This window comes from Cervus canadensis, chromosome 3, assembly GCF_019320065.1.
Source record: "Cervus canadensis isolate Bull #8, Minnesota chromosome 3, ASM1932006v1, whole genome shotgun sequence".
NCBI lineage: Eukaryota > Metazoa > Chordata > Mammalia > Artiodactyla > Cervidae > Cervus > Cervus canadensis.
Window position 1 is genome coordinate 42,676,360 of NC_057388.1, and position 26,129 is coordinate 42,702,488.

The following is a 26,129-nucleotide window of genomic DNA, read 5'->3' on the forward strand; positions in this document are numbered from 1 at the left end:
TCTGAGGGTGCTCAAGTACCTTATATAAAAGAGCATAGTGTTTGTGTATAACCTAGTTACATCCTCCCACACACTTTAAACCTTTTCTAGGTTATCTTTAGTACCTATTACAATGTAAATGCTATTAAATAGTTGTAAATGCTATGTAAATAGTTGCCAGTGAAGCAAATTCAAGTTTTGCTTTTTGGAATTTTCTGGATTTTTTTCAATCTGTGGTTGGCTGACACTACGGATGCAGAACCTATGGATATCTATTCCTTTGTACCATCTCCTCCAACCTTTGTATCCCAAATGGAATCACTGAGATCAAGTCCTAAATGATTTTTCATCAAATAAACATAAATTCATTTAAAGCAGTATTTTAAATATACAAAATTTATCATTTTGATAACTGCTAACTAGAAGAGATAAAGAATGAAAAGGCTGAGGTCGTTAAAGTTGAAAAGAATTTTGCTTCATTAAAACACAAAGATTTTGTGCTTAATTGCTTAAGTACAACATTATAGACATTACTGAAAGCAAAGACCGGTGACATTGTTCACCTATAGAAGTCTCAGAGTAGCTAGTAGATCCCTAAATCAGCAGCCTATCATTGTTTTGATTGTCCATCCCTATAAACCTACATCTGCTGCTAGGAAATGCTCTACCAATGTTAGGTAAATATGTAAGGTGTGACGTGTGGTAGTGGCAGTATTACTTACTACATCACAACTAAAATTACTTACTACTACATCACAACTAAAATCACAACTAAAATAGCTGTAATTTTAGTAGTGGGGCTACTGTATAATCCCACTTATTCTCAACTCATCGGGTGTGACACTTCACAAATGTGTGTCTTACAGGCCACGTTTCTCTAGTGTAATGGTTATCACGTTCGCCTCACACAAGTGTGTCTTGTTTTTTTCTCCTAGTCCCACACTTTGGTCATATTGTCCTCCCTCTTAAAAGTTCTATAAATCCTATTCATTGGATATAAGGTGTCAGCTAATTCTATTATTATTTTTCTTTTTTTATTTACGCATTTTTGTACAACAAACACATATCATTTATATAAATTAGAAATAGCAGTATTTAAAAAAAAAATCCTTCTCATTAGCCTAGCTCCATTTTTTGCCTTTACTGTGATGCCTTCAAGTTCTCTCCTCTTGTCCAATCCAGAAGTGACCTCTTTTTACTGTAAACATTGCAGCAGTACCATCTAGCATTCACTCACAGCCTTACAATACTACTTTTATGTACATGTTTTTTTATCCCCCTAAAATATAAGGTATCTGAAAGAAAGAAACTCCCATTTATCATCCTTATATGTGTCTCCCACAAAAGTAATTTTGGGGCACCTAAGAAGTGTTAATAATCATACATGATGCAAACATCTTTCTGCTCTGTTTAGAAGCACTGCACTTCACTTCTCTAGGCTTTAATTCTTGAAGATTTACTCACTTAGTCATAATGAGAAAGTCATTTCACCTCTTGAGGCTAAATTCCTTACAATAAAGATCATCAAGTAGTATATGTAGAAAGCTATTAATAAAATGTACAATTTGACTAAAAACTAATTTCAGACAAAGCATTTACATGTATAATAAACATATACATATATATCACAAAAAATTCCTGTAATACATATTAAAACTGAATTAGATTTTTTAAATTATCAACATTAGGGCAACCATACACCTACCCATCTAGCTATTTATATAACTTAAACCAAAAATGTAATAAATGTATATACAATTTTCTATAAAGCTGACTTACGTAAAAATTATCAGTGTGCTGAGCACAGTGAGAATATACCTATTTTTGGTCACCAGACCTCTTTAAATGAAACATTAAAGGTTACCATCATGCATTAGATTATAAAATCTAACATCTATTCACGAACCATATTTATTTGCAGTAAATTCAAATGTAAATGCTGTTATTTACATGTTTTCAACCTAAAAACATACATAAAACAAAATGCTAACTGAAACATCTGAGGTGACACTGCTTTTCCGTAAATACTAGTGCCATCATTTTGTCTTTTCCTCTATCCATTCACACCATGTGCTAAGTATTGTTTTTCTGAACCATTTAAGAGATCTATTGTGACTCTTTGTATTTTTTAAAATTATTTTATTTACTTTTGGCTGTGCTGGGTCTTTGCTGCCATGCGGGCTTTTCTCTAGATACACCAACCGGGGGCTGCTCTACAGTTACAGCGTGCGGGCTTCTCATCACAGTGGCTTCTCTTACTGCAGAGCACGGGCCCTACGGTGCAGGCTTCAGCAGCTGCGGCTCCCAGGCTCCAGGGCACAGGCTCAATAGCTGTGACATGCGTGCTTAGTTGTTCCGGAGCAAAAAGAACCTATCCCGACCAGGGACTGAACCTGTTTCCTGCATTCGCAGGTGGATTCTTTACCACTGAGCCACAGGAAAAGTCTGTGACTATATTTTCAATGAATAGGTTTTTATTAAACGTTATCAAAAGAAAAAAAAAAAAAGAAGCTTAACTACTTTGTAAACATCATGTTTCCTATTTTTATGCTACTGCTGCCATCTAGTGAAAAGTTTGAGAACTTAATCATTTTGGAAACTATCACTTTTCATAAAAATACATATTGTCAACTTGCAAAGTATACATATGAGGAATAAGAATATTATAGATCATTTTCTTACAAATACATTTCTTAAACTTGTTCGTTGCATTTCTATATTATAATTCAACAGTCATGAAGTCACTTTTTAATCAGCAAGATAATCATTATTAAATTTATTAAAAAAAGAAAAAGCCTAGAATCATCAAGCTGTTTCTGTCATCAGTTATACCTTAAGTATATGCAAATTCAGTGATACCCTCAAAGACAGTATATTTTGAATTTCAATTACTTACCAAGGACATTGTTCATTTTATAGTATTAAGATATGCAGACCAAATATCTAAATGTCTGGAACTCTACTGACACGCTACCTGAAGAATTCCATAAACATAAAGAAAATATGTAAGAGCCTATCATTAAGCTTACCTGGGAGAAGATATTTGCTGTTGGAGCAACTCTGCTGTCCACAATACTATATAATATCGCTAATAATCTGTCTAATGGAAATGGTTTTGGTCCGAGGAGATGATTGCTTGTCTATAAGAAAAAAGAGCATGGATTTCCTCTTACAGCAGAACACTTGCTTTCTGTATTATAAATTCCCAATAACAACATAATTATACTGTACACAGTTCCCCACAGAGGCTAAGAAATTTAACTGGCAGTCTCCAAGTTAAAATTTTACCTGACATGATAATGATTTATTTTTCAATGCTGTCTTCAAGATGTTCTGACTTAGCATCAACAAACATTAAAGAATTCACAAGTCATCCAGTGTAGTTCCAAACATCACCCCTATTTTGCTGCTGTAACCAGATATTAAGTGATTTAGCCAAGTCATTTGTCAAGATAGTGCACAATCAAAAGTAGGGTCTAGGCCCTAACCCCTAGACTATAATTTACTACTAACTCCTCACCACTCCTCTTTGTGCCACTTCCTGAAAAATGTATTTGTTCAACATTAACTGTTCTGAAAAGATGAGTTATAGTAAATACAAGCTTAGAAAATGAATGCAGTGTTTCATAGGATGTGCATAAGCTGTCAGTTTGAAACAATGTAAAATTTATTAAAAAATTTTAAGACTGTAAAACATTCATACTGGTCTACAGAGTCAATAGTACAATTATTTCTTACTGGAAAACTGCAGTGATCAAGAGTCTATAGATAATTAGACTAGATTAGATAATTCTATCAGATAATTTTAGTTAACTGTAAGGACTTAAGTACTCTATATGAGCAAGGGCAAATAAATGGGAAGCTTTATTTACATGCATGGGATTAACCATTTCTTTAAAATAATAAGTTAAAAAAAAAAAACCTACTCAGAATTACAAAAAAAGTAATTTATACCAGCTACTTATATCTAAAAGATAGTTTAGAAATCATTTTCCAGGTCTTAAAGTTTATGTTCTTTTCTTGTTAAACACTTCAAACATTTAGAAAATATACCAGTGTACCCACCACCCAATTTCAACCACATCCAAATATTATGCAATTTGTACAAAAAAAGCATTTGATCACGTTACAAACTGAAGACCCCTGCACCCTGTCCTTACCTCATTCTCCCTCCCCTCTTGAGAAGGAATTGTTCTCCAGAATTTGGTATTTTTATCATTTTCATGACAATTTTAAAACTACTACTATATATGTGGGCTTCCCTGGTAGCTCAGTGGCAAGGAATTTGCCTGCCAATGCAAGAGATGAGGGTTCAAACCATGGGTCAGGAAGAGTCCCTGGAGAAGGAAATAGCAACCCACTCTAGTATTCCTTTTCTTTTTTTTTCAGTTTGTTCAACTGGAGGATAATTACTTTATGATATAATGATGGTTTTTGCCATACATCAATATGAATTGGCCAAAGGTATACATGTGTCCCCTCCATCCTGAACCCCTTTCCTACCTCCCTCCCCACCCTGTCCCATGTCACAGAGCACCAGCTTTGGGTGCCAATGAGGGTTAGAGTTTGTCACTACATACTACCCAGCCTATTCCGATCAATGCAAAGTACATTCAAATATTGACTTTGATATGATCAAACTGCAGAATTTACAGGCTCTTATTTTTCCACACCATCACCCAACACTTGGAGTCATACAGACTCTTTTATAGTTTTGCTAATATTAAGAGTATAAAATAATACCCCAGTGTTCCTTAAAGTTGCATTTCTTGGGACTTCCTTGGTGGTCCACTGGTTAAGAACCCGCCTGCCAATGCAGGGGATACAGGTTCCATCCCTGGTCTGGGAAGATTCCTCATGCCACAGGGTAACTAAGCCCTTGTGCCTCAACTACTTAAGCCCGGGCATCCTACAGCCTATGTTCCACAACAAGAGAAGCCACTGCAATGATAAACCCATGCACTGCAACTATAAAGTGGCTCCCGCTCACTGAGATTACAGAAATCACACACACAGCAACGAAGACCTAGTGCAGCCAAAAATAAATAAGTAAATAAATAATAAATTATATATTTAAAAGTTGCACTTCTTTCATTAGTCAATGAGGGTGATAACTGTGTCATGTTTATAAGATACTTCAAGTTCCTTTTTGTATCACTTACCCATTTATTTACTGGACCTTTGCCTTTTTCTCATTTGTTTGTATGAGTCTTTAAAAATCCTAGATAATAATCATTTGTCAGTTGTATGAGTGCTAGAACAGTATATCAAACATCACAGCGGGCTTTGGATTCAGAAAGTCCAGGAACTGGATACTGGTACTAATGATATTAACTATATAATCTCAGGCAAGTTACTAAATTTCTCTTTAATATTCAACTTAATCATCTAGAAAATGAGGATAATGATAGTAACTACATTCATTAACTAATTTTGAGAATTAAGTAAGGTCATACACAGAGTCTACAGTGTTTGGCTTACAGTGCTCAACAACTTTTATTATTATTATCATGATATACTTATTTACATTTTTCCTTTTCCACACAAATGCCTCGAAAACAGATGTTTTATTTACCTTTCTCATCCCTAGTACTTGGGATTTTTAGTTTAAAAAATGAATGGATGAAAGGATAATGAATGAAATTATGTTAGAGGGAAGAAAGAAAAAAATAAAGGTAAAAGTTGAGCTATCTAAATGGAACTGGTGTCCCTGTCCTCATTAACACTTAGAAGTGACTTGAAAATAGTAAAAATTATCAAATTCCTGAAGTGTTGGGAGTAAAGTAGGAGGCAATTCAAGCTGAGAATCACACTGCAAAATGCCACCAAAACTTTTCTAATTTTCACTTATTTTATGATTAGAAAACACATTTCCACACATTTCCAATTTAAAATTAAAGTGTTCCAGTGCCCTTCAGGGCATATGACATTTATCTTCTTCACAGAACTGATTTTGTGTTCTATAAACGCAAATTGGCTTCCCACCTACAGAGAAAGTCAAAGTGTGAGAAATACCTCACCACAGATTCACCACAGCTCATTAGAGAATGAAGATCTGTACGAATAGAAGAAACAGGTGAAAAAGGAAACCAAATAAAATAAATGTTTGAGGAGATAAAATGGAATCAAAATTGGTATCAAGTCAAACTAAGAAAAATAGAGCCTGGAACATAAACTTGGAGTTACAGATATTTATACCAGAAAATACTAAAACTAGGAGCAATGAAAAGAAGTTTAATTGAGGGGAACAGAACTATGAATGAGGAAAGGAAAAATGTTGCTTTTCCATATAAACTAACTGGCAAATAACCTGGTATCACATACATGCATTAGTTGAATTGAAAAGTAAAATCTTAGAAAAATGAGTACATCTTAAAAAAATGAAGGTACATAGAGAAAAATACAAGTGAAGAAACACAACAGATTTAAAACAACTGTTAATGATAATTATTTGTATGGTTTGCTTTTTTTTTTTAAGATTAAATCAAATATCCTTTAATTTAAATAAGGAAACAGAATTGAGCTCATATGGTTTGCTTTTAATGTTTGATCCCTTGATTAAATTGAAAGCTTCATGAGAGCAGAGACAATGGTTCTTTTGTTCTCCACTTTGTCTATAGCCTCTAGCAGAATGCTTGGCATAAAGTAAGCATTCAATAAGATTTCAAGAGGAGAGGCAACAAAAATAAAAAGGAACTACTAAGTGTATACAGATTTCAGTAAGTTAGTTCAGATTTTTAAATGACATGAACCAAAGAGGCTACTTCAAAAATCAAATCTATAAGAATATCGAACTATCATTCACCTAGAACTAAAAACACCCTCACAATGTCTTCGCTCATACAGCTCCCTCCCCATCAAGTCTATCTTCCTAGACTTGTACAAATCCATTCATTTCACAAGGATGGTCTAAAGTGCAAGCTCTTTCACAGTTCTCTCTGATCAGCATTCATATATCTCCCTCCTCAACATTCTTAAATAATTTTCTGTCTAAAGAGTAAGGCCTAAAATCTCTTAGCTCTATGTTCATTCTTTGATTTTCTTCATTCATTCATACAATTTATTCATTTGTGCAATAAACATGCACCAATTACCACCAAGTACTGAGATACAGAGAATAAGATGAGCTTTCTTCCCTTAACTGCTGAGTGAGGAAATTCTTCCACAATCTGGCCTCAACTGATTTCTCTCAAACTCACCATATACTACAGCCAACTGTATTTCATTATGTCATTTATAAATCCTATACTTTCTCACCTGTACTTCTTGGTATTTCTTCAATCAGAGTATCATCTCTGAATATCTAATCCTCACCATTCTTGAGTGCCCACTCAAAATGCAAGCCCTACTACAAATCCTTCCCTCACTATCTCAGCCAGAAGTACTCCCTTCTCCTAATAATCCTTTATGACCCAAAGCATCTACACGTGTAAGAAAGAGGGTACAAAATCAATCATCTCCCTATAGCAGAGAGCATAATCAGAGATGTCTCAGTGAAAGGGCGAATTAGAAAAGTCTTTCCATGCCAAGCAAATGGATTTGATAAGGAAATTTGCCTGCCAAACTCTAGCTCTGCGTGAATGGAGGAGAAAAGTCTTCCTTGAGACTTTTAACTAGAAGCCAGAGATAATTCTGATGTGGAGGCAGAATTCACAGTATCTTTGTGGTCTGAAAGCACCCAGGCAGAGAACTAAATTTAAAATGATCCCAAGTTACTGGTGTTTCTAAGTGCTTGCATAGAAGCAGACGTAAAATTTGCCTAAAGGAACACACCCCAGGCCTCAAGAATGCCAACATTTAAATTAAGCCAACAACCAAAAATAATAAAATACTCAGGAAGCAGGATATTATGTGCACAGGTCAGCAAAAATAGAAAATGTAGAATTAGACTGACACTGATACTTTAGTGTCTCAGCAAGACATGCTAGAGAGAATGGAAACTTGTGTGTTTGTGCATGCTCTGTCATGTCTGACTCTCTGTGACCTCACGACTGTAGCACACCAGACGCCTTTGTCCATGGGATTTTCCAGGTAAGAATACTAGAGTGGGTTGCCATTTCCTATTCCAGGAGAGAATGGAGGAGAGGCAATATTTGAAAAGTTAATGACTAAGACTTTGTCAGGGAATGTTTGACGGGAGGATTCCTACGTGCTGTCTCTCATGAGTCCTTTGTCCCTCTTCAAGCAGAACAGCACGCTGCTCCCAGGGACTGAGGTCATTGTGTGAGGCAGGCTTGGGTCTCCTTTAGTAAACATTCTCTTTAGGACAAAACTGCTTAGTCTCGTTCCCCTTTCTTGAGATATGGATTGTGTCCTGACCTTGTGACTAACATTACCCCTTGTTCCCTTGGTAACAGTTGCTGTATGTTTGGTTTTCTGATCTCTATCATTCCCGAAAGAAGTTTCTTGTACCACAGCCTATATATACTCATAGGAAAATCATTAAAGCACCTTTGCTTCATCAGAGCTTAGGTCCCCGGGTCTTTTTTGTCTCTCTCTCTCTCTCTCTCTCTCTCTCTCTCTCTCTCTTTCTGGCTGACTCTCTGGAGCGTGGAGACCCGTCATGCTCACTTTTCTGCCCAGGTTTCTAAGACCCCCTCGAGAGGGCGCCTGGTGCCTTCGTGAGCGATGTAAGTCCTGTGTCAAGGACTTTATTGGTCCTCTGCGTAAACCAAGGGATATCAGCCTCTTTCTCTCTTTCACTTTCTTATCGTCAACTCCGTACCACAAGGTTCCGGTCCATTAAAGGACCCCAACAGACTTTACTAGAATTAAAAAGGCATCATTATTTCAAACAGGAAGCAAATTAATGCCAAGTAAAAAGAAATTCAATACCAGATATATCACAGTGAAAACTCAAAGAACCCTAAAGTAAAAGGAAAAGAGAACTTGAAAGCACCCAGAGAAAACAAGAATAACACAGGAATAACAGATTCACAGCAAGTGCTTTTTTTTTTTTTTTAGCAGCAGCAGCAAAGACAGTAAAACAATGTCCTCAATTCAGAAGTGTAAGCTAAGTAAAATGGTTTTTAACAATAAAAGAGAAACAAAACTCTCAGCTTCTATAAGTGCTGTCTATAGTTCAAACTCCTCTAGTTTCTGTCAAGAAAAGTCACAGAGAGATCTGAACAGACTAAATGCTCCTTTCACCAATTTCAATCTTGTCCCACAACCGTACCTCCAAAGGTGCATATTGCTTCTAATTCCTAAGCATTGTCCAGATTCCTCAGGTCAAATCAGCTTGTTTGGGGCATTACGTTTCAATCTTCCCTGATCTGTTTATGTGTGTGTATTAGTTGCTCAGTAGTGTCCAACTCTTTGTGACTCCATGGACTACGCTAGCTAAGCTCCTCTGTCCATGGAATTTTCCAGGCAAGAATATTGCAGTGGATTGCCATTTTCTCCTCGAGAGGATTTTCCTGACCCATGGGTCGAAACCTGGTCTCCTGCATTGCAGGCAGATTCTTTACCATCTGAGCAACCCAGGAAGCCCCTGATCTGCTTAGTCACCTGTACATCTATCTACCAGCCAACTTCAAATTTTACAGATCTCTGATCTGCTTAGACCTTCTTAGTTTTACCTTTTTAACTTCTTCAATGCCATATCTGTGGGTATTTCAAAGGGGACAAGAGGAATACATGCTATATTTAACTGAAAATTCCAGTGTGAACTTTTTCATCTATTAACTCACTAAGAAAAAAATTTTGTCAGCTCACTTTTATCTCTAGAACCAGCTCACCTGAATTGTGCCTCCCCAATCACCATATTCTACATAATAAAATACTATTACATTATGATGGTGCCATATCAATACAAGTAACTTCTGATAGCCAAATGGCTAATTATGCATTTACCTACTTTTAATAATATCCTAAATTCATAAGTTTTTTCATTAGAGAAATTACAATACCTTTTCGTGTTTCTTTAAAAAATTGGTTTTCTTGATTTTCCCATGATGCTGCAATTAAGATAAATAATTTTTAAGATAAAAGATAGGACTCCATAAAACAGAAAGCACAATTTGTTTAAAACATGGTACACACAATACTAATTTATGTATTGTGGGCTTTATTATTTTATTCTATTTATTGCCTAAAATATCACCTTAAAATATCAACATATTTTAGACTTTTAAAATCAGATTTTGATCGTGTACAAGATTACCTTTGCATGTAAAGAGGTTTTAAAATAAAAGTGATACTTCTTAAAGAACTTATATTGATTTATTACAGCACATTTATTTCTATAAAAGTAAGACTTACAAAGATTAATGAGTTTTCATTCATTCTATACAGTAAGTGGTCAATTCACATAAAATTGAGAGCATTTAGTTAAGTACTTGGATTTAAGAGTGGAGAAAAAAAATAGATGGCAGTCCTTGCCCTCTTTACAAGAAAGACTAGTGGTAGAGACAGGTAAAAAGGAAATAGATAAAAATGTATTACAATACATTTAATAAGTCAAATTGCATAGTTTTTCAAAAAGAATACAATTCTAAAATAAGATTTCTTTCCAATTAATATACATGCAAAGGCTCCTGAATGTTCCAGATAACAGTGTATGGAGCATATGATACTATAATAGGAGCTTTAGAATAATAAAGGAGTTACCACCCTTTAAATTATTCCCATCTCTCTTATTTTTAACAAAACCTATTTATTCTTTTTTAAATGTACAATTATTACTGAACTCCTCTGTGAAATTACCTAGCTCACCCACTTAGGTTGTTATCTTAAAGTGAGAAATAAAGAATAAATGATTCAAGGGGGAAAAAAAATGAATAGGTGGAATTCAAGCATTCAGAGATTGGAGAGGAAGGAATTCTAGATGGAGAAACCAATGTAAAAAAAGATTGGAGAGTTAGACGGAAAAGCAGCCAATATCTGGAAAGAAAGTTCAGTTTGACTGAATTTTTTATTAATTAGCTTGTAACTGTACATGCCTAGGATGTGTAGCAAAATGTATCTGGTTGCAAGGATATTTTTCACCCATTTGACATAATGAATTGGTAAAAGAGAGCAAGTCATTATATGCGGAAGAAAAGCTGAGTTCATTATGGAAAAAGAGAGTTGGTGTTTCCTTAGGTGGAAGGTGATTGAAGAAATGGCTCATGCATTCCAAAGAAACTCTGTTTAGAAGTTTGTTAAGTGTGAGGAATGCTCTGTTAATGGATAAAGTTCTGAAGGCCTGTGGATTTTATTATCTATATTCACTTCAGGAAAGACTTGTCTGTATTTTGCTGTCATTTTCAGATTAATTTGTCTTTCAAAATTCAGCAACCAACACCACCTCCTCCATGAAGCCTTCTTTCCTCAACACTTCCTGCAAGTTATTTATCATATCAATCTTACTAGACACTAACACATCTTTCTTAGCTCATTTGCTCCATCACGTCTCCACCCCAAAAGTGGCACTCATTCATTAATATCCTAAAGAAAGTTCTCAATTAACATTGCTGATTGGCAAAGATGAAGTGAAAAACAAAGGATAAATGATTAAAGAAACACAAAATCTTTAAAGAATGAACCCTAAGGATACCAATCTCTTATTCTAATCTCTTTCCCTTATAAATTTATAGGAGTTGAGGAATTTCAAAATATTCCCTATTTCTTCAAAAATAAAGTGAAAAGAAATGATTACCTTAAGGAAAAACCTCTTGTCAGTTCTTGCTGGATTATAAGAAGCGAGGTATGCAGCAATTAGGATAAATTTAGAGTAGTACGGAAGTTCCACATGAGTATATGCTGAAAGACCTATACAACAAAATACTTTTATGAAGTATTTAACAGGCTACCATTAGATTTTAAGTATCATATCTTTTCTCACTTATGTATTGACTTCCTATGGTGTCCTGTAGTCAAAAGATTTTTAAGTGCCCTGACCTTAAAATGCCATGATAATGATGGCAGTAGGGGCAAATATTAATGATATGTTTTATTCATTCTGTTATGTGTTATAATGATATGCTCTGCTTACTGTTACATGAAGTCTAAATCCTATCCATCAGGCCCTTCAAAGCTACACTCCACTAAATGTTCCCTGATGCTCCCCTACCACACCAAAACAGAAAGTTTACCTCTACTGTGAATTCTCACTTTGTATATATTTATGGTCCATGTAACTTTATATATAAAGAATTAATTAAACATAAGTTATATTTCTTACTAACCTTCAGTGTTTACTGAGGGAGATAAGTTTAATGTTTTTTTGTATCCTTACAGTACCTTATACAAAAGAATGAATGGATAAATAAAACAGTAGTCAGTCAAGCAGCAATGATTTTTAGGGGAAGGGAAAATGGAATCTGATATTTGCTGAATATCTAGCATGTGGAAGACACATTTAAATGTGTTTTACTTAAGCACATTTTATGTTTTACACATTTAAATGTGTTTTACTTAAGTTTTACTTAGGTGCTTTACTTAAGCATCTTTGAATATCTGCAGTAATTTAATGGTAGGTATTCTTTCCATTTTAGATGAAGACACTGAGTTGGTCTAAAGGTCACACAGGCAGTAGAGCAGACAAATTATTGCAGATTTTTAACTCCTGCATCTATTTCTTTCATTACAGCACACAACTGAAAATCATTTGTAGAGCATCTCAAGCATTTAAAAACCAAAACAGAATCTCAATATCACCTCATTTCCATACCACTTTCCCCACCACTGGCTACTGACCCAAAATATTTTGGATAGTTTTTTTTGTTGTTATTGTTTCTAAATAAAAGTAAAGTTGACCCTTAAATAATGGAGGCTATTTGTGACACCCCACTCATATAGTAGAAAATCTGCACATAACTTCGACTCCCCCAAAACTTAACTAATAGCCTATTGCTGACTGGAAGCCTTAATGATAATGTCAACAGTCCGTTAACATATATTTTGTATATGTATACCTATATGTATTTTATGCATTCATGACATACTTAACTTTTCCTTAATTTCTTTCTTTTTGATATCTGTAGGCTATGCAGTTCATTCATGAGTTTTTCCAAATTGCTGAATATCTCCAAAATAATTTACAATATATTGACTGAAAAAAATCTGTGTTATAAGTAGACCCCTGCAGTTCAAATATATGTTGTTCAAGGATCAGCTATAATTCTACTGGGATAAACCCAAGGTAACGGTTTCTTTAAAGGAAACAAAAGCACAAAGCTTTCAAAATATAACCAAATGAAATGTAATCCTCAAACTAAATTAACATAAAATTGAATTTTATTCCATAAAACTCATGGAATACATATACAGTGAGATAAAATGAGGTATACAATCGATTGGTTTAATACAAGCATTTAAAGAAATATAAACTGCTTGGTTTTCATATGATCTAATCCAACATGTAAAAAATAGAAAACTGATATTCAAACTTCCTTTCCTCCCATTACACTGCAGTACTGCTTAAAAGAAAATCAGTAATTAGAATATCATGGTAGCTTAAATCATTATTTAAAATATCACAGTAGCCTGTGGGAATTTCCTGGTGGTCCAGTAGTTAGGACTAAGTGCTTTCACGCCAGGGACCATGTTTGGTCCCTGGTTGGGGAACTAAGATACTGTGATACAGCAAATAAATAAATAATGGTAGCTTGTAAACTATCTTTTATAACACTACTAATGCTCTTTAGTGTAAACTTTAGTATCTTGATTACGAGTAATCATTGAAGAAGTGTCTCTGGTAACTGTCTCAACACTTTCTGTGATACCTTTCAGTTGTCCTGGATCTGTGTCATCTTTCTGCAGCTTTTCCCATTGTGAACTGGAAAAAAAAACGGAAGGGTAATAATGGATTGAAAATATATAAAATCAATATACTATACTTAAAGCCCTAGAAAAACATAATTTTGTTTTGATTTGACAAAATACATTAATTACCTTATAAACAAGACAGATAATATACACATGTTGGTACCACAACAAAATCACTTAGTGTATATTAGAACAATATAAAATTATATATCAATGCCCAGATGTTAATTTTTTCAAAAATCTTTTTCTGATCACAATTATAAAGTTATCAAAAAGCACCAACTGATACTGTTGATTTAATTTAGCAAAAATTGTTATTATACCTGTGTGAATGACAGTCACAGGTAGCAAGGAAAATAGCTGAGTCATTTACAGGGAAGTAGTTTCAAATGGACCAGGAGATATCACCAGGCTTAGAATGTCATTTCTCTATTACACTGCTGTAGAGTCTCACTGGCCCTTTATGTCACAATATGATAAAAAAGGAACTACAAGCATTATATGTGCTATTATTACAAAGGTAAACAGCTGGAACAAAAATGCAAACTGCCCTAAATACCAATTTTGTTTTCAAAAAGACACAGAAAATAATCACATAAGAGATTCTGCAAACCAATCAAGGATAATCAAACATATGTTTCCTATCAATAAACACAAATGGGTACACCCCAATAAAGAACAATATTTTCAGAGTGCCTCAGTAAAGCAGGAGATCAAATTAGCAATGCTGATTTCTATGATCTATATCTAAACATACTATAGATTACATATTAATTGCATATATAGTGATATATATGTATACAGACATACTTGTGAAAGATGTTGAGAACAAATTAGAAATTACCTATGTGATTAGGAAAGAAGTGAAAGGGATAATGGGGTGTGAGACTTCTATAATTTTATGTTAATAATTTTAAGTTCTGAACTATTCTGATGTCACCTTTTACCTATACAGCAAACCATGAGTTTATTCTACTTTGCTTTTTTTCTTTCTCTTCTTTTCCCGTATTTCAACCTTGTAATTGTGTTATTCCCATCCTGTCAGAGAATGTAATTATATACACAGTATTCTTCTACCCTTGTTCCCATCTTTCAGTTTTGACCTACAATTAATCAAATGTAGTGCCCGTCAATCCTTTTGCTAAAGCTTCCCTAAGCATCTCCATTGCACTGATTTTTCAGAATGTGCTTATGAATATAGCGTTCCCTGAGTTCTTACAAGTTTAACACTGTTTTTCTATAGCCACGATACCTGAATGACAGGTTGGCTGGATATAAACTTCCTTGGCTTATACTTCCTCTCTCCTCAAGTTTCTTGAAAACTCACTTATGTTGCTCACTTATCGTTTTGCTTTATTACAGATTCACCTTCCTTGGTAAGTAGTTTACCTTTTTGCCTTAATCCTCCCCCACTTCACTTCATTCTTTACCACCAAGCAGACAGGAGAAATCATGTCCTTCCAAATCACCCTCAAAAACAGTACTTTCCCAAAACTGCTTTGTTAATTCTTGTCTACATACTCTTGAAACATTTCCTTTTGATTCTCCAATAGCCAATGCTCAGGCCTCACTTGCTCTCAGTATTTTCTCACTTAGAGTTAGACTCTCTTTCCAGAGGTGATACATTTGTATTTCAGGACACATGTCAACCCCTTGCCCTGTCCCCACTGTCCTCTCCTCTTTTCCCTATAGTCATTGCTTAACTTTTCACTTCAGCCCCAGAGTTGGCTCTGCTGGCTTCAATTGTTTATTTCACTATTTACATATAACTTAAAACTTGTAGTTAACTCTGTAGCGTGGGCATGCATGCTTAGTCAGTCAGGTCCGACTCTTTGCAACCCGATGGATTATAGCCCACCAGGCTCCACTGTCCATGGGATTATCCTGGCAAGAATTCTGGAGTGGATTGACATTTCCTTCTCCAGGGGATCTTCCCGATCCAGGGATAGAATCTGCATCTCCTGGGGCTCCAGCATTGGCAGACGGATTCCTTACCACAGAGCCAGCAGAGCAGACTTCTAGTAAGACTGCAGGCTAGGGTTAGAGTGATTTTATTTGCTCTCCTTAGTGATCTTTATGGAGAGAACTGGATTCAGGTGGCCAATATTATCCTATGGAAAACTAGAAGTCCTTAAGAGTCACTTTAACAACCACCCAAAGTTTTCTACCTTTAAAAGATCAGATCACAAGCTTTTCTATTCTGTGACTTCCAAAAACTTTCATCAAATGACTTTTTATTATTAAAAAAAAAGGATTAAATATCTTTGCAATGTTTCTATTTATTCAGAAACTATTAATATTAAAATCTTCTAATTGGCTAATTAAATCAAACACAAAGTAATTATAGATTAAGGTATTCATAAAACAAAAATGATAAAATTGATTAGCAAGTGAAAAAAGACAAAATGTTGACATTTTTAAATCTATGTTGCTTTGCAATGTAGACTAAACCTAACATCCATAAGACTTTCTTATTTGTATCACAAATCACTTTCACATATATTACTGAAATCTTTTAAGGATTGTTAGAAGAGGGATCTGAAGTCTAGAGGTTTTAAGTAAGTTGCTAATACCTCAAAAGGTAGAAAATAGTTAAGCTGGAAATCAAAACCATTGTTCTTCTCACGATACTATGTCTGCGCAATCATGTCTCCTGAGTAGTTTCATTACTATGAACAAACAAACATAGATTTATGACTTGATTTATACACTTCAATACTCAATTTTTCATTATGCCATTCAAATATCTAACATAACTAAAAACAAAGCTGAAACCGATTTTCCTGTAGCTTTCCAGATTTAAAAAAATTAACAATTATTAGAAATATGCCTTGTGTAACATTACTCACTAAAAATTGTTTGTCTTTCCCAAAATAGTAAGAAATGATTCAAAATTCACAAGAACTTTTTCCCAATGTGAAGAAGACAGGAAAACATGTGGACACATTAGCGAATATTCTAAACAAAGATACAGAAACAACATATATAACAAATAAAAAATTACCTTGATATTTCTCTGAGATAAACAGTCTGCATGGCTTTCTTCAAATGAGGTTCAATGTTTCTCCAGAGCTTGCGAGTATCACGTTCACCTGCTATCCCAAAGAAGAGAAAATTTCAATAATTTAGATCTTACAGAAATTTTTTTCAAAAGAAAAATTATTACAGTAAAATTATAGTTACCTTCTCCTTTAACCACAGGTTCACAATATTTAGGAAAATTAAGTACTGCCTATAAACAAAGGGGGGAAAAAGAGAAAAAAAATTTACCACAATTAGAAATTATTTTTCAAGTAAAATTTTTGTTAGGATTCAGGCAAATTTACTTCAGTATAATTGCCCAAATAAAATGTTATCATAGTTTATTACAACAATAAAAACCATAATTATCAATAACAACAGTAATACAACATGTAAAATATTCCTTAATTGGTTAAATCCCACCTAATATATTGGCTTCTAGATATAAAGTAACATAACAATCTCCAGGAGAAGGCAATGGCAACCCACTCCAGTACTCTTGCCTGGAAATTCCCATGGACAGAGGAGCCTGGTAGGCTGCAGTCCATGGGGTCGCGAAGAGTCGGACACGACTGAGCGACCTCACTTTCACTTTTCATTTTCCTGCACTGGAGAAGGAAATGGCAACCCACTCCAGTGTTCTTGCCTGGAGAATCCCAGCGACGGGGGAGCCTGGTGGGCTGCTGTCTGTGGGGTCACACATAGTCCGACACGACTGAAGCGACTTAGCAGCAGCAGCAACAATCCCCAAAGCAGATTTAAAAGTACATACATATAAAAGATGCCTAAAAAGAATATTTTGCAGATGATTTATTAAATTCTCAAGAAATGTGCCACTTACAAACTTTGAAACAAAAGTATCCATTCAAAGGAAAATGGAAAATATGTTTATTATCCTACATTCTACATATACAGAAAAATAAGGACACTATACTGTTTTTTCTCCAATAATGAAAGATCATCTTATATTTATTAGTATCACTAGTAGTAATAAAGACTTAAACCACACTTCAAGTTTCAAGTTTTTGAATATAATGTAACAATAACAAGAAAAAAAGTTGTAATCTCCTCCCTCAATAAAATCATTCCTCAGTGAAACCCAAAGGACTTTATAAAAACCATATTTAGATTTAACACTTTCTTTTCCTACAAATAGTTTCTCTAAATAATTCTTCCTTCTTGTACTTTATAATAATCTACTTTGAAAAGACTGCCAGCACAGATACCCACAGGATTCAGGACATCAGAGTTAAGGAATGGTAACAAGTTATTTTGCAGGAAGGACAGAGGACGAGTCCTCACTCCCGACTCCAACTCACGCAGGATGCACACTGACCCTCTCTCCCCTCTGTAAGCCCCCTTGTTGTCATTCCCTCTGTCACCAGGAATCTCCAACATTCAACTTCTGGAGAGGTGTTAGTGATGAGCTTGAGCTAGAACAGTTTGTCTCTGGTTTGTTGCCTACTTAGAAGACACTTGACAAATCTACATCTAAATCAGAAGAGGCCTACAATTTAAAAGTTCCAAAAACATACTAAATGTGAACACAATTTCTCCTATATTCTATCTCAAATACACACTGAATCCCTCTAAGTAACATTTTTCAGAGCAAAGAAAAGAGCAAAGCAAAGAAAATATATCAAGAGAATCTGTTCCTTTGAAAGTTCCATTTTCTAACCTTAAGATATTTTACCATCTTGTTACATGGAGATAAGGTCTTAAGTATTAATAAAAGATTCTAAGAAACCAGATATTCTTGCCTTCTCCCTCTTGGATTCACACAACCAAAGAAGAAAGATCAAAATTAAGTTAAATATGAAAATTAAATACATTTTCCAAACTGCCTATGAAGTATAAAGTTATTCTAATGTTTAAAAAAATGTTTTTAAAGTAACCTTTTATATAAAATCAAAGTAATCCTTTATATAAAGATTGCTAACTCAAGGTTAGTGACTAACGAAAGACCTATGTAAAGCTTCTGACCACATTCAAGTGCATCTAGATTTCAGACCACTATCAATACATGCGCTGTGCTTAGTTGCTCAGTCATGTCCTATTCTTTGCAACCTCAAGGGCTGTAGCCCGCCAGGCTCCTGTGTCCACGGGGATTCTCCAGGCAAGAATACTGGAGTGGGCTGCCATGCCCTCTCCAGGAGATCTTTCCAACCCAGGGATCATACCCAGGTCTCCTGCACTGCAGGTGGATTCTTTACTGACTGAGCTACCAGAGAAGCCCTGGTAATATCAATACATATCAGTACAAAAACCTGAAAAACAATTGTTAAAAAAAAATTAGATTTATAATTGTTTATTAAGTTTTCACACCTCCTCTCCGTTAGTCTTCATTTTAATTTTAATAAAAATTATCTGTGATTAGAGAAAAGAGAAAGGAGGAAATCAAAAACACACTCCTAAGGATATATGAAAGCAAACAACTAAAGATGACTGAAAGGTTTCGATCAGGTCAAAACTTGTACTAACCCACAGATTTCTATTTCTAGAATAAATTTTTAGCTTCTAGCCTATCTCACACCTTTTCTACATAAAAGATGTACATTTTATTTAAGCAAAATGAGAACTCACCAGATGCCGGAGCTCTTTCAAATCTCGACAGACAGTGTAGAAAACTCCAAGAAGAATGTTAATGTAGGCAGCATAGAAATCAGCTGAATACTCTGGAGGATGATCATGAGATAGGATCTTCTGCAGGTTCCCTGTTCACGGGACATAAATGAACAGACTGACCTAGCACCCTAGTCGTATCTTTTAGCATTTTATAATACAGGTTTAAACAATAAACATGAAGGTTCAGCAATTATCAGGAATAATAAAAGTTACAAGATTAAAATGTAAAAGTAATACAAGTTTTGAAACTGAGGTAAAAGAATCATGAATCTAATGTTCTAAAAAAATTACTAAATTTTACCTGACATATATACTAAGAAATGACATCTAAGGAAAAGTTTACCTGACATATATACTAAGAAATGACATCTAAAGAAAAGTTTACCTGACATATATACTAAGAAATGACATCAAAAGAAAATCACAAGAACCTTATAATAAGCAAAGCAACATCAATATCAAGAGCAAAAAAATAATATGGACTTCAGTTATTTTTCCAATTACATAAATCAGCTAAGTAAAAACAAAGGGTACTATATAAATCACCACCAAATTGAAAAATGCTCTTCATTTTTTTTTGCAAAATGAAAACAATTCAATAAGTTTTTCATGAAAATCTTCATCTTTACTTTGTCATTCCCTTTTTTATAAAATGTGTTTTCTTCCTACAACTTTGGTATCTTTATTTCTCTTTTATCTTACTCTTATACAGTATCACATGTTTAGAATCCTAAGTGAAAGTTGCTCAGTCATGTCCAACTCTTTGTGACTCCATGGACTATACAGTCCATGGAATTCTTCAGGCCAGAATACTGGAGTGGGAACCTTTTCCAGGGGATCTTCCCAACCAGGGATTGAGCCCAGGTGGCCCACATTGAGGGTAGATTCTTTACCAGCTGAGCCACAAAGGAAGCCCAAGAATACTGGAGTGGATAGCCCACCCCTTTTCCAGCAAATCTTCCTGACCCAGGAACCGAGCTGGAGTCTCCAGCATTGCAGGCGGATTCTTTACCAACTGAACTATCAGGGAAGCCTTTATAATCCTAAACTTATATTTTATTCTGTTAGAAATGTAATATTGTAGAAGCACAGTTAAAACTAAAAAGAAACCATCTATTATTCAAAATTTCCCAGTTTATAGCACCTGAATCAGTCAGTCATTTATTCCTTATTGCAATTCCCTCTGACTTTTTGATGCAATGGTCTCTTTAGACTTCTCAGTTAAGAGCTCTCTGACCAAGACTAGTACTGTAAACCTAGTTCCACAGGGTTCAAGGCTATCACAATACTTTCAAGTGAAAATTCTTATGGAATGCTCTGATCAAGTCAATTTCCTTTTTCTTAAGAATCCTTCTGAGTATTTTTACTATGAATACTTTGCCATTTACTATCAGACCTTGATTTTAACTGTTCTCTTATTCCTCACAGTCAGGTACATAACAATATATGTGGTCTATCAATAGGTACTAATATACAGAAATTCAGAAATAGTTGTATTAATAGCATCTGCTAAGCAGGGCAGTTGGCCAAAAGAAAACGCCAAAAACCAAATAAACAAAGTCCCCCTTCCCAAAAGATTATTTTAAAGCCTATCCTCATGTCTAGAATGTTATCCTGAAGGAATTCTAAATAGAGATTGTTACTAGATCTGCAATTTTATATCATAACCACTGGAAAAAATATACCAAGTCCAAAATTTGACTTTGGAGCCTATGGATTTTTATATCTAATAGCAATTTTAAATTTAATGTTACCACGTTTTTAAAACATAAATATTTGATACACTAAAAACTTGTAAAAAGTGCCTTAAAACTTGGAGATAAAGGTACTTATATATAAAAGCTGACAGATAACTGGACTGATGGAAGAAAGAGGGACTTCTGCTTCCAGTCATGAGGGAGTATTTCCAGTTCAGAAATACTCTTCTATAGATAAACAATTAAAAACTGGATAAAATATAGAAAACAACTATTTTCAGACATCAGGTAGCCGAGAACTCTAATACAAGAAAAGGGAAATGAGGTGAGTCTTACCATCAGCCAGGCTTTCTAATTAGAGGAAACTTTACAATAGTGGTACAGTAGAGCTGCAAAAGGAGCCCATTAATCTTAGTGAGTTGAGACAGAAGTGGGAGTAGAGAAAGCTAAGGGTACTAGAATACACAGGGTAAAGTTCATGAGAGAAGGACACTATGCAGAGAAAGAGCCCCAGAAATCTACATTAAGGGTTGCCCTTGATTCTTAGCTGAATGCCAACATTTACATGCATAGACAGAGTAAAAGCCCAGAAGAACAAACAAGAAAAACTTCTGGGGAAAAAAACAATTATTGGAGAGCTGTAAGTCAAACAATTTCCAGAGTTCAGACAGGGATATAATCTGCTCATTTTTCCACCAGTAAGAATAGAGAAACTATACTAAATATATGGAGCATTCAGCAGAGAACCCAAAAGGACTTAGAAATACCTTAGAAGTGGAACTAAAATTAGCCCTGAACCCCCTCTCCAGAAGAGCTTAAAAATAACTTCAAGAGGGTCAAACATATCTTCAAGTAATTTAAATGCTTAACAGAAAAAAGTCCAACATGCAAGAACAAAAAACTTAGTATCTATCATTCAATCAAAAATTACTAAGCACATGACAAAGTATAACGGATATCCATAACAGAGAAAAATCAGTTAATAGAAACACCACCACAATGAAAGAGGTAATTGAATTAGTACACAAGGACATTAAAACAACTATTAAAAACATGCTCATATGCTCAAGAAAATAAAGGAAAACAAAGCATAATGAGATCTATAAAAAAAATTCCACTAGATTCAGTGGTCGCTCAGTTGTGTCCAACTCTTTGCAATGCTATGGACTGCAGCACGCCAGGCCTCCCTGTCCGTCACCAACTTCCGGAGTTTACTCAAACTCACGTCCAAGTCAGTGGAGTCGGTGATGCCATCTAACCATCTCATCATCTGTCGTCCCCTTCTCCCATCTTCAATGTTCCCCAGCATCAGGGTCTTTTCAAATGAGTCAGATCTTCGCATCAGGTGGCCAAAGTATTGGAGTTTCAGCTTCAGTATCAGTCCTTCCAATGAACATTCAGGACTGATTTCCTTTAGGATGGACTGGTTGGATCTCCTTGCAGTCCAAGGGACTCTCAAGAGTCTTCTCCAACACCACAGTTCAAAAGCATCAATTCTTCGGCACTCAGCTTTCTTTATGGCCCAACTCTCACATCCATACATGACTACTGGAAAAACCATAGCTTTGACTAGATGGACTTTTGTTGGCAAAGTAATGTCTCTGCTTTTTAATATGCTGTCTAGGTTTGTCATAGCTTTTCTTCCAAGGAGCAAGCATCTTTTAATTTCATGGCTGCAGTCACCATCTGCAGTGATTCTGGAGCCCAAAAATATAGTCTCTCACTGTTTCCATTGTTTTCCCATCTATCTGCCATGAAGTGATGGGACCGGATGCCAGGATCTTAGTTTTTTGAATGTTGAGTTTTAAGCCAACTTTTCCACTCTCTTTCACTTTCATCAAGAGGCTCTTTAGTTCCTCACTTTCTGCCATAAGAGTGGTGTCATCTGCGTATCTGTGGTTATTGATATTTCTCCTGGCAATCTTGATTCCAGCTTGTGCTTCATCCAGCTTGGCATTTTGCATGATGTACTCTGCATATAGTTAAATAAGCAGGGTGACAATATACAGCCTTGATGTACTCCTTTCCTAATTTTGAACCAGTCTGTTATTCCATGCCTGGTTCTAACTGTTGCTTCTTGACCTGCACACAGATTTCTCAGGAGGGAGGTAAGGTAGTCTGCTATTCCCATCTCTTGAAGAATTTTCCAGTTTGTTTGATCCACACAGTCAAAGGCTTTGGTGTAGTCAATAAAGCAGAAGTAGATATTTTTGGAACTCCCTTGCTTTTTCTGTGATCCAACAGATGTTGGCAATTTGACCTTTGGCTCCTCTGCCTTTTCTCTTTCTTTTTATCCACTGGATTGGATAATTGCAGACGAAGACACTTGTAGAGAAAAAGGTCAGTGAACTTGAAGACACAGAAACAAAAGCTAAACCAAATAAAACACTGAGGGAAAAAAATATCCAAAGTTTAAATGAATAAATAAGAGATTCAGCAGGAAAATATCAAGAGATCTAACAGTCATGTAATGGCAGCCCTGGAAAAACGTGTGGGGAGCAGAGGGGACAGATGAAATATTTTTAGAAATAATGGCTGAAATTTTCCAAAGTTGAAACTATACATTCATTATCCAAAAAGCTCAACAAATATCCAGGAGGGTACACGATAAAAGATATTTTCCACCTTGCCTTTTCATTTCTGTAAAGCCCAAACAGTAATATATGTAAAGTGTAGGATAAAAATTGCACAAAGGTTGTGAGGTGGGAAATTATAAGTCACTGAGATTTTCAGATTGTTTACTACAGCATAGCATAATTTATTCCAATTGACTGGAATTTAGTTATTCCAATAACTATACTAAAAACCTGACTAACTGTACTATAATCCAACTGAAAGAAAAAAAAAAAAGCATTACCAAAAGATAAGCAGTCTGCATGTGGGAGAGAGCAGAAAACTAGAAATCCAAATTAGGCCCCTGATACTGCTAAGAGAAAAGGGTGTCCTGAAGGTTAGATAACATAGTCCTTCAGATGACATATGTATCAAGTTATGATTGGATGACTCAGGCACTAAGATTATCCTTTTGCCCAGGTTCCATGCTTACTTATTCTGACTATAATTTGGCTTATCAATTAGTATTTCTTTTTTAACACTTTCTTGTGTGATGGTGCTTTTGAACTTTTTTAAAAAATGGTATGTTAAAGGCTCTAAAATTTCATAACTAGATGAACTTGATTCTGTATCATGCTTTTCAAAAATTGACACTTTCCTATACTTTTAAAAATTAACAAGATCACTTTAATTATCTCCTCAAATTGTCTCCATCTCTGCTGCTTTACATCCTAATTAAAAAAAAATCAAATTCTACAATTCATGATAGCATACTTTAATTTCAACTTCACTAGAAAACTAGCATTTTAAAATAATTTTTCAGTACTTAAACCTAAAATAGGTCATGAGAAACTTTAACATTTAACAGTCATGACATTAAGTACAAAGAAATTTTTTAATGAAATCCTTTATTTTCTTCCTACCCTTTTCTCCTTGTGATTTTCATAGCCCTATTAAAAATAAGGGCTCCCTTCATCTGTTTTGGGCTTCTTTTTTCTATCTCAGTTAATTAGCAAAGGCAGGAGGTGTTATTTGACTGCTGTTCTTGTGAAAACAGACAAAACTATGTTGATCTTAATATAATCAATGTTTATAACTATTAGTTCAGAGGGACAGTGTTTTGAAACCAAGGTCAAGGAATGGTATCTTTTTCAGAGCCTCTAACCACCTTATGCTTAAGTTATAATCTTTGAATCAGAAGTATCATATTTGTACAGTAACAGCACAGCATTAGTCTACAAAACTACTCAGAAACACAAAAAGCTATTGTGCTTTTCCAAAGATAAAAATCATTAGGATCTATGAAATTTAAGATTAAGCACACACACACAAAAATAAGGACTAGCAGTTGCCACTGTAAGAGTTACAGTAATGAAAAATGAGATTTACAAAATTAAAAGATACATTCTGGGTAGTACTTAAGCACATGGTATATGAACATTTCAGTACAATTTTAATGTGCTTTGCTAACTTAGTCTGATTTTCACTTGTAAGGATATTATAATCACAACATATATATCTTACTGTCCTGACTAAAAAAATGTGAAAATACACCATTAGCATAAATATGTGAGAAATGCTCACTAAAAAAAGAGTAATTATAAGAGAACCACCTCTCATAGTTTCAAAATAAAACCTATATTAAGTGCAGAAATACAAACATTTATTTGAGATTGGCAGCAAACCCTAATAGATTAAGACATCAAAGTATTCTCATTTGAACATGCTAGCTTAATCTTTTAAGTAACAAAAAAATATTTTACTGAGTATCATTAGTCAAAACAATGTATTCAATTTTACCTATGCTATAATCAGGGAAATACAAGACAAATGGTTCAAAGCATCCGGTATTTGGACGAAACTTTTCCCAAACAATTTCACTGAGAAAGATAACAGTCACATTTCTGTCAGTCTGTAAAAGAAAGATAAATAAAAGTAAACTTGCATTAAAAAATCTTAATCAGAACAATAATTTCATTTGAATTTTTCTTTCAAAATAAATCCAGCAAAGTTCTAATATATGGCAAATTATTTGCATACTAATAGGCCATATTTAGAAAACCTAATCAAGGAGCTCATCTTTATATGCAAATTTTCCTACATAATTACTTAGAATTTCCATAAAACTTTCAGGTTAACTGACAATTCAGTTACATGTAACACTAGCACAGTCACAGAAGGACTTATTTTATAGAAATTAAGAAGCACATCTGCTTGAATGATTAAAATAAGACCTTTTTATGGGTGTTGTCAAAGAAATCATACACTTAAATAATAAACCAAAAAAGGCAAAATTGATATGGCTATAGTACCCACAGAAAAGAATATATTTGTTGAAGAAGATGATGAGCTTACATTAAAAACACAAACAAGAGTAAGCATCCAAAATACCAACGTTAAGTAACCAGACATCTTTTGAAATTATAATATTCTAGAAATAACATTCAGAGAACAAACTCAATGTGTATGTTATCCTTCTACAAAGTGGCCATGAATGCTAAT

At 34.6% G+C, this 26,129-nt stretch overlaps 1 protein-coding gene across 4 annotated transcripts in view; it reads right to left on the bottom strand.

Annotated features, from left to right (window-relative positions):
- ORC5 (origin recognition complex subunit 5) overlaps positions 1-26,129 on the bottom strand; it is an 84,682-nt gene that overhangs the window by 42,432 nt on the left and 16,121 nt on the right. For 2 of the 4 annotated variants that reach the window (XM_043462978.1, XM_043462981.1), the window contains exons 5-12: positions 25,428-25,539; positions 19,336-19,466; positions 16,915-16,963; positions 16,736-16,826; positions 13,689-13,741; positions 11,621-11,733; positions 9,891-9,938; positions 3,009-3,119 (exon numbers count right to left, since the gene is read on the bottom strand). In XM_043462978.1, the coding sequence (XP_043318913.1) occupies positions 3,009-3,119; positions 9,891-9,938; positions 11,621-11,733; positions 13,689-13,741; positions 16,736-16,826; positions 16,915-16,963; positions 19,336-19,466; positions 25,428-25,539 (708 nt within the window). The remainder of the gene's footprint in view (positions 1-3,008; positions 3,120-9,890; positions 9,939-11,620; positions 11,734-13,688; positions 13,742-16,735; positions 16,827-16,914; positions 16,964-19,335; positions 19,467-25,427; positions 25,540-26,129) is intronic. The other 2 variants (XM_043462979.1, XM_043462980.1) reach the window with 2 other exon arrangements.